Source organism: Chiloscyllium punctatum, chromosome 35 (genome assembly GCF_047496795.1).
Source record: "Chiloscyllium punctatum isolate Juve2018m chromosome 35, sChiPun1.3, whole genome shotgun sequence".
NCBI lineage: Eukaryota > Metazoa > Chordata > Chondrichthyes > Orectolobiformes > Hemiscylliidae > Chiloscyllium > Chiloscyllium punctatum.
In genome coordinates this window covers 15297512-15307596 of record NC_092773.1, presented here as the reverse complement: position 1 = coordinate 15307596, position 10085 = coordinate 15297512, and the positions used below count along the sequence as shown (strand labels likewise).

The 10085-nt window shown below is 42.4% G+C and overlaps 1 protein-coding gene across 1 annotated transcript in view; it reads left to right on the top strand.

The window, feature by feature from the left end:
- Positions 1-275: 275 nt before the first annotated feature.
- Positions 276-10085, top strand: part of LOC140459682 (inactive carboxypeptidase-like protein X2) — an 80565-nt gene continuing 70755 nt past the window's right edge. Inside the window, exons 1-2 of the mRNA XM_072554040.1 lie at positions 276-1075; positions 6213-6644. Coding sequence (XP_072410141.1) covers positions 823-1075; positions 6213-6644 — 685 coding nt within the window. The 5' untranslated portion in view covers positions 276-822. The remainder of the gene's footprint in view (positions 1076-6212; positions 6645-10085) is intronic.

Sequence of the window (10085 nt, the reverse complement as noted above, 5' to 3'; positions counted from 1 at the left end):
GTATCTTGATACGGAAATCACAGAGGGCTATCATCTCTTTAATGATGAGCTCCCAATGTTTTCTGCTGCCTGGGATTTCGGTAAATGACTCACTTGCTGTTTTGCTAATTTAATCTCCTTCCTGATTTATGTTGGCTGTTGAGTTGGAAAAATCTATGCCAAGTATTTTTTCCCTCTCTTTTCGCTTTTCAGACGTGTGTATGGATTGGTGGGGGGGGGGGGGGGGGGGGGCTTTAATTTCCTTCCTTGTTTATGACCAAAAAGTACAGCTGGCAAACCCAGTCAGCCGACTGAGCACAGCAGCAGGCAGACGGAGAGAGTGCAGGGGACATTTCGAAGCGATCATTGAGCAGCATCAAAGAGGGGAAGTTCAGTGATTGCCCGGGAACAGTGTTCTGCAAACTCCATCCAAACTCATTGCAAAAAACTTTCCGCACTATTCAAGAGATTTTTTTATTGCAGATACTATTTAAAAGAGTTTTATTACCGCAGATTAATCGTGTTCACAGACGAAGATTAACCCTTTAGCAACTGATTTTTTTTTAGATAAAAAGGACACACAACGTGGCAAGAATTTGACAAAACTTTTGATTTTCAAACACAGCCGATTTGTGTCTGTGTGGGCGAATCTGCCTGTATCTGGTTTGGGAGTATCGGTGCCGGTTTCCCTCCATGCTGCTCTGAAAATTGGCTTGCTCTGACTGGACCTGTCCCGGTACCCACTGTCTTGCTGCCAGAAGGCAGTGGAACTCACAGCACAGTTTTTGTCAATCTCTTTCAACTATTTGCAGGTTTGCACAGTCGGATCCAGACCAAGCCAGCATGAACGGTGCTGTTCGAGTCCTCACACTCCTTCTCGCTTTGAGTAACGCTGGGTCCACTCAATCCCTGCTCGTCCATTTTAGCCCTGAAGATTCTCAACTCCAGGACAGATCGGGACAGGCTAATGAGAAAACACCAGACGCTGGGCTGGGTCCTGATATGAGCCCTCCTGAAGGAACAGTGAATCGTGCAGAATCCATCGGACCCTTAAGAACAATGGTAGCTGAGCAGTCTTCGAAAGAAACACCTACTGGTAAGTGTCAAACTTTAGTCCAAGCAAGATGGAAAGAGCACAGATGTACCTGACTTGGTCGAGTCATTGGTAACATTACCGGGATGCCCCATACAAAGACACACATTCTAAATATGAATAAATAAGACCACTATGTCCTGGGATGATATTTGAATTGTCTCTCTTCCAGATTACTTTTAATGCTGCTCCAGTCATCTTTTCTGTGTGCAGTAACATCAGAAAAAACAACCAACATTATCAAAGACCCACCCCAGTTTTACTCTCTTCATTATCAGTTGGACAGAAGATCTCAAAGTTCGAAAAAACGTACCAGCACATTCAAGGAAAGCTTCTTCCCTGCTGTTATCAGACTTTTGAATGGACCAGTAATGTTAGGATCACAGAGTCCCGACAGTGTGGAAGCAGGCCATTCAAGCCCATACTGACCCTTGTTTGTGCAACACAATTAACATCATGTCCATTTTGTGTTGCTGCAGTTAAAATGCATATTCAGGTTGTAATCCATACTTTATTCTCTTGTGGAATATATTCATCACCCATACTCAGTTGCCCTTGAGAAGGTGGTGGTGAACTGCCTTCTTGAACCACTGCAATCTGTATGCTGTATATTAGGGAGGGAATTCCAGAATTTTGACCCAGCGAACTGAAGGAATGGCGAGTGGCTTGGAAGGGGTCGTAGTATTCCCATGTATCTGCTTGAATGGATTTGATTTATGACTGTCACATTTACTGAGGAAAAGGGTTGTCTTACGTGCTTTACAGGCAGATCGTCCTATACAAGTCCATCAGGGTAACAGAACAGAGTGCAGGACACAGTGTTACAGCTGCCAAGAAATGCAGAGAGAGTTCAACATTAGGGGCAACATGGTAGATCATTGATTAGCACTGTGGCCTCACAGTGCCAGAGACCTCGACTTGATTTCACCCTCCGGTGATTGTCTGTGTGGAATTTGCACATTCTCCCTGTGTCTGTGTGGGTTTCCTCTGGGTGATCTGGTTTCTTTCCACAGTCCAAAGATGTGCAGGTTTGCTGGATTCGTTGTGCTAAATTGCCCATAATGTCCAGGGGTGTGCAGGCAAGGTGGATTAGCCATGGGAACTGTGAGTTTACAGGGATAGGGTAGGGGAGTTGAGTCTGGGTGGGATGCTGCTCAGAGGGTCAGTATGGAGGTGTTTTTAAACTGTTGGATCTTCTGCTCGATGGAAAACAGTGGAAGAGAGTATAACTGGGATGGGTCTTCGATTATATTGATTGTTTTCCTGATGCGACAGGAAGGATAGATGAAATCAAAAGATAGGAGGCTTGTTTGCATGATGGACTGGGCTGTATTCACAACTCTGTAGTTTCTTGTAGTCTTGGAAAGAACAGTTGCCACATCATACTGCGATGCATCCAGACAGGATGTTTTCTATGGTGCGTCTGTAAAAATTTCAAAGGGTCTTTCTGGACATGTCAAATTTCCTCAGTTTCCTGAGGAATTAGAGACATTACTGTACTTTCTTGACCTTAGGGTCAATACGGGTGGACCAGGACAGATTGTTGGTACTCGTCACTCCACTCCCAGCAATTTGACATTCGCGACCATCTCCATCTCAGTACTATGATGCAGACAGGGATGTGCCCTTCACTCTACCACCTGAAGTCAATTGCCAGCTTCTTCATTTTGCTAATGTTGATGGAGAGACTGTTGTCTTTACAACATGCTGTTAAGCACTCTAGCTCCTTCCAGTACTCCTCATCGCGGTTTGACATCAAACCTACAATGATGGTGTCACCAGCAAACTCGTGAATAGAGTTGGTGCAGCATTTAGCAACTGTCATATTCATATAAGGATTATAGCAGGGGGCTCAGCATGCAGTCTTGAGGATTGTCATGGAGGAGCTGTTGTCAACTATCTTTACTGACTGTGGTCTGTTGCTCAGGAAGTTGAGAATCCGGTTGAAGATTGGGGAGCAGTGAGTTTAGAGGTGAGTTTGTTCGGAATTATGGTGTTGAAGGTGGAGCTGTAATCAGTAAGTAGGAGCCTGACATAGGTATGTTTGTTGTTCAGACAGATGTTCCAAATATGAGTGTAGGGTCCAGGAGATGGCATCCACTGCAATGGATCTGTTGCAGTAGCAGGCGAGTTGTAGGGAATCAAGGCAATCATATGGCAATCAAGCCATAACCAATCTCTCAAAGTACTTCATAATTATGAAAGTCAGAGCCATTGGGCAGTTGTCATTGAGGCAAGCTGCATGATTTTTCTTTGGCACTGGGATGATGGTGGTCTTCTTGAAGCAGCTGGGAACTTCAGATCATGGAAAGGAGAGGTTAAAGATGTCTGTGAATACTCCTGCCAGCTGGACCACACAGGAACTGAGTGCATGACCAGGACTCTATTTGGGCTTGTCGCATTCCTTGGATTCACTCTTAAGAAGGCCTATCGAACATCTGTGGCACTGACTGAGGGTAGAAGTACATCCAAAGCTGATGGGACAGGTGATATCATTTCGGTTCAAAGCAAACATAGAAGGCATTGAGCTTATCAGGTAGGGATGTGCAGCTGCCCGCAGTTCTGTTTGACTTTTTATCACGTTTGACTTTTGCCACAAATGATGGCTATCCAGTCTGGGCCTCAAGCTTACTTTGGTATTACCTCTTGGCGTATCCAATGGCCTTGCGAAGGCTATACATGGATTTCCTGCTTGGTCAGGATCGCCTGACATGAACGTCTCAGACCTGGACTTAAGTAAGGAGTGGATCTTCTGGTTCATTCATGGTATCTAGTTGGAGTGGTCATGGGTTTGGAAAGTGCTATCTAATGATCTTTGGCAAATTTCTGTAGTGCAAGTTATAAATAGTACATACTGCTGCTTGTGAGCTGTGGTGGTGGAAGGAGTGCACATTTGTGGATATGGTGCCAATCAAACAGGCTGGATTGTTTTGAGCTTGTTGAGTGTTGTTGGAGCTGCACTCATGCAGGCAAGTCAAATTCCATCACACCTGATGTCTTATAGATGGTGGACAGGTTTTGGGGAGTCAGGAGTCCTGTTCCTCACTGACAGATTCCTTGCCTCTGACCTGTTCTTTTAGCCATTTAACTTATGTGGTGAGTCCATTTCACCTTCTGGTCAATGGTATAACCCCCTGAATGTTGATTGTCGAGGAGTCCGTGATGGTAACACCATTGAATGTCAAGGTGTGGTGGTTAGGTTGTCTCTTGTTGAAGATGATCATTGCCTGGCATTTGTGCAGCGCAAAAGGTACTTGCCACTTTTCAGACTCAGCCTAGATAATGTCTAGCAACTTCTGGAACAAAAATCCTCATTGCTGGAATGTTGTCAGGCCCATAGTCTTTGCACTATCCAGTGCCTCCAACTCCTTTGTGGTATCAACTGGAGTGAATCGCATTGGCTAAAGACAAGCATCTGTGACGCTGGGGTCCTCTGGAGGTGGCTGAGATGATTATTTGCTCAGCACTTCTGTCATATCTTTTGCATTCACATGCTGGATATCCTCATTATTGAGGATGGAGATATGTGTGGAGTTTCCCCCTCCACTGAGTTGTTTAATTGTCCACTATTATTCACATCAGGATGTAGCAGGACAGCAGAGCTTAGATCTAATCCACTGGTTGTGAGGTGGCTAGCTTTGTCTATCACTTCGTGCTATGCTGTTTGACATGTAAGCAGTCCTGTTTTGTAACTTCACCAGTTTGACACCTCATTTTCAAGTGTGCCTCGTGCTCCTCCTGGCATGCCCTCCTGCACTCTTCATGAAAACAGGGCTGATCCCCTGGCATGATGGTCATGGGAGAGTGGGAGATATTCTGGAACTTAAGGTTGCAGTTTGTGGTGGAATACAATTCTGCTGTTGTTCAATAGCCCACAGTCCCTCATAGAAAATTCAGCTTCAGTTGCTCGATCTGTTCAGTCTGTCCTATTCAACACAGTGGCAGTGCCATGTGAGGTATTCTCAATTTGAAAGCAGGTGTTCTCCACAAGGACTGTGAGGTGGTAACTCCTACTGATGCTGTTATGGACAGATGCATCTGTAGCCAGCAGACTGGTGAGAATGAGGTCAACTATATTTTTCTCTCTTGTTAGTTCCCTCAGTGCATGTCGCAGACCTGGTCGAGCAGCAACGTCCTTTAAGACCTGACCATTTTAATTAGGAGAGTAGGAAGGAGTCAAACCACTTTTGGTGGTGAAATCCCCAGCTAGTACCCTATCTAGATTTCCAAATTATAATCTCTCTATTTTTTAATGAGCAATTTTATCAGGACTTCATTCTCCTCCATTACCCTTGTCTGAAATAGGCCTGGAATTTAGGAATGAAGTGGGTTGGATTGGAATCAAAAACTATCATGACATGGAATGAGAACTTGTGTCTGGGATAGAATCTGCATGAGACAGTCTTTTGGTTCATTTAAAAAAAACATATGTGTTGGAAAGAGATGGAATCAGTATTCTCCAAGGATGAAATGAAATGAGCTGAAGGATTTTCCTCATCCAAGCATCATGTAAAGTAGTACAATTTCTGAACAATGGGCTTGACAACTTGATAATAATTGGGGACAGATGCAGTGCATTTTAAAATGTGCCATGTGTCTGAAATCTGACAGCACATGGTCAGTATAGAGTGAGAAAAGTATCATGAATCCAAAATTATTTTTGTTTTATGGGGATCAACAATGAGTAAGCATCACAATACACTTTTTAAATGATTGGGAATTAATGTTAAAATTTACCTGCGTATTCATTGTACGATTCTGATATGCTCCCTGAGCATTCCTGAGCATTTCAAGATATTTGGGACCAGATGTAATGACCTTTCATTTTTAAAAATGACCATTCTTTCGTGCAGCTCCCCATTGTTAGCTACACATTTTGCTGTTCTTTTCATTTCCATACTTATTGCAATAATGCTCTGAGGAAAATCAAGTTATCTCGTGTCTCTCTCATTATTCCATCTTCCTTTATATTTCTTTGTTCAGTTCATATGCTCTTATATTTTCTCAAAGTATTCTTGCACTATTCTTTGGTTTAGCAAGTAATGTTTCCATTTAAGTTACTTTTCAGTCTTTTGCTCACCTCACTCTTTTATTGTCCTCACACTTTTAATTACTTCTCTTGTTACTTCTGTTTCAACAGTGAGAACCAGGAAATCTATTGGCAAGACAAATGATCCCGAAAAATCTCTTCCACAAGTAAGAAAGAGACGTGAAGATACAGATAGTCTGCCAATAGTGACAACTGAGAAAATGACAAAACCAAGAGGAACACCCAAAAAAGCCAAGAAAGAAAAAAAGCCCAAGATAAAGGCTCCAAAGCCTAAGAAAGAGAAAAAACCCAAAGAGAAACCTCCAAAACCCAAGAAAGAGCGAAAACCCAAAGACAAAAATTCAAAACCAAAGAAAGAGAAAAACCCCAAAGAAAAGCTGCCAAAATCTGAGAAAGCTAAGAAACCCAAGAAACCAGTTGAAAAACTTGAGCCCACAAAGGAACCTTTGCATGAAGAAGAAAAGCCTCAGCTACCTTCACAAGAAGAGGAAGAAAAGTCTCAGCCGCTGGAAGAACACCAGGGTATGTAAAAAATCTTTTGAACATTTTTGAAGTTTATAACAAAGAAAGTTCCAATCCTGCTGAACAGTACAAATGCAGCTATCTGTTTTTCTCTGATTCCATCTGTTTGACACGACATAATCATTCATCACACTGGGCTATGAGACAGAAGACCATGACATAAATGGGCACAGTTGTACCATTTGGCCCATCGGGTTTGCCCCACCATTTGATCACAGCTGCTGTGTTCCTCAAAACCATTCTCTCATTTTCTCCCTGTAACTCTCAATCTCCTCACCAATTGAGAATCTATCTATCTCTGTCTTAAATACACGCAATAACTTGGCCTCCAGAGCCCTCTGTGGCAATGAGTTCCTTCGATTAACCACCATCTGGCTGAAGAAATTCCACCTTATCTCAGTTCTAAAGGGTTGTTCCTTTACTCTAAGGCTGTACCGTCAGGTCCTGATCTCTCCTTGCTCATGTCCACTCCATCCAAGCCTCTCAGTATCTTGTGAGTTTCAAGTTGATGCCTCCACATCCTTAAATTTCATCAAATCCAGAATCAGAGTCCTCAATTGCTCCGCATATGACAAACCCTTCGTCCCTGGAATCTTTGTTCTTAACATCCTCTGGAACCTCTCCAACACCAGCACATCCTTAGATATTGGGCCAAAAACTGCTCACAATATTGCAAATGCCCAGTCTGCCCAGAGCCTTATGAAGCTTCAGCAATACATTTGTGCCCTTGTATACCAGTGCTCTTGAAATAAATGCTAACATTGCATTTGCCTTCCTTACTGCCAACTAATCCTGCATGTTAACCTTCAGAGAATCTTGATCTTGAACTCCCAAGTCCCCTTGTATTTCAGATTTTGGAAGCTTTTCCCCATTGAGAAAATAGTCTATGCCTCTATTCTTCTTGCCAAAGTGCATAACTTCACACTTCCCCATGTTATATTCTAGCTTCCACTTTGCTGCCCATCTGAGCTGGTCAAAGCACTTCTGCAGTCTCCCTGCTTCCTCAACACTACCTGCCCCTCCACTGGTCCTTGTGTCATCAGCAAACATAGCAATAATGCCTTTAGTTCATTCATCCAGATCGTTAATGTGTAACATGCATAACTGTGGTCCCAACAGTGACCCCTGTGGAACTCCACTAATCACCAACTGCCATCCTGAGAAAAACGCCTTCATCCCTACTCTCTGCCTTCATCCCAGTACATTCCCCCAACACCATTGGCTCTTATCATATTTAGCAGCCTCCTTTCCGACACCTTGACAAAGGCCTTCTGGAAATCCAAATGGATCAAGTCCAGTGGCTCTCCTTTGCCTAATTTGCTCGTTACCTCCTCAAAGGATTCTAATAGATTATCAGTCGTGACATCCTCTTGACGAAGCCATGCTGATTCAGCCATATTTTATCATGCGCTTCCAAGTACCCCGCAGTCCTATCCTTAAGAACAGACTGTAAAATCTTACCAACAACCAAGGTCAGGCTAACTGGCCTGTAGCTTCCTTTCTTCTGCCTTCCTCCCTTCCTAAGTATGGGAGTTACATTAGCCATTTTCTAGTTTCTGGGATTCTCCCTGTCTCCAGTGAATCCTGAAAGATCACCACCAATGCCTCAGCTATCACTTTCAGAAGCCTGGGTGCAGTCCTTCTGGTCTGGGTAATTTTTGCACCTTCAGACTTTTCAGCTTCCTCTCCACATTTTCCTGAGTGAAGTCACACTCACCTCTGCCCTGACTCTCTTGAAGTTCTGGAATGCTACTGGCGTCTTCCAGTGTGAAAACTGATGCAAAGTATCCATTCAGTTCTTCTGCCATATCTTTGTTTCCCCATTACTTCTTCTCCAGATTCAATTTCTTAGAGTCCAACATCCACCCTTGCCTCTCTTTTACCTTTATATATCTGAAAGAACTCTTGCAATCTACTCCCTCTAAATGCTTTTTGTTATCCTGTCTGGTTTTTGAAAGCTTCCCAATCCTCTGGCTTCCCACTAATTTTTGCCGCATTGCATGCATTTTCTTTTGCTTTTCTGCTGCCCTTGAGTTCCTTGACAAATTGATTTGCTCAACTGAAAATAAACTGTTTATTTTCCTAATTAGTCTCATCCCATGTCATACTATATTTTCTCTTGGTAACCAGCTGCCTTATTAGTGATGAAGAAACTGTTAGTGAAAACTATGTGAATGCCGCAGCAATCCCAAATAATCACTTGTCCATTCCTGTTCTTCTTATCAACAACATTTTTGTGACTAATTAATGTCAAAAGACAGAACAGTCTATTTTGGAATTGATTTTTCTTTTGATTTCCCAGTAAGAATAACCCAAACAACATAATAGTTGGAAACTTGGAGGAGATATATAAGCTAGAATATAAGGAAAAATGTTTTGCATTTATATCGTAACTTTTTACCACCTCAGGGCATCCTAATGTCACAAATGTAGAACCATGCAGTCAGTCTATACACAGCACAGTCTCATGAACAGTATTGTGATCATGGCCAAAGAATCTAAAATTATGTAGATTGACAGCTAAAAATCAGACAGGATCAAGGACAATTTATGAAATAATTTCTGACAAAGAACGAGTACCAACCTATCCAAAACAGCTTAACTACAATTAAACAAGCTTATAGGTGAGCTTTTTGAAACTGTTAGAAGTTAAAAAGCTTTAATGCAGCTGGTTTACAGGATCCTGTAATATGATACTTTATCTGGCACAGTCGCAGTTTCCTGGAGTTTTCCTCTCTTTCACGGACCAAGCTATTCCCCATCCTCCTTGACTGTATTGCACCACAAGGAATATCCCAACTCTGTAAAGACAAAAAAAACTTTTTAGGAAATTTCCTTCTTTTCAATACTGCAGTAGTTCCAACATTTTTGTTCATGTCTTTGCTGCTTTGTTACTGTATGACATCATTGAAATCTGGAGAAGATCTGTTGCCTGCAAACGGATTGCTTCTTTGGGTTGAATTTGAGAATGGGATGTTATAGGGTCCCAAGGAGACATATCATGATGTCATACTCTGTTGCTTTCATGTGCCCACAGATTGGTCCTCAGGCCAGTCAAAAGTATAATCCTATTGCGGTAAATGAAACTGCTCCCAAAACTTGTGCACAAAGTGCTTCAGCAGAAATAAGACACCTGACTTCGACAGACAAAACCAAAGTGCTGTGGATCCTGGCAATCTGAAATGCAAACAGAAAATGATGGAAATACTCAGCAGCTCATGCAGGATCTGTTGAGGGAGAAATGGAGTTATCATTTCAAGTCAATGATCTTTTGTTCAAGATGCTGAAAGTTAAATATGTAATGAGCTGGAGATTTTTCTTTTCAATATATTAAGAGTTGGAAACAAGCAGAGAGATTATATGTTTTGCAAAGTAACAAATAGATAAATGATTGTTTCCCCTAGATTTTCTTGCCCTTCTCATTATTCACTTGTCTTTTCA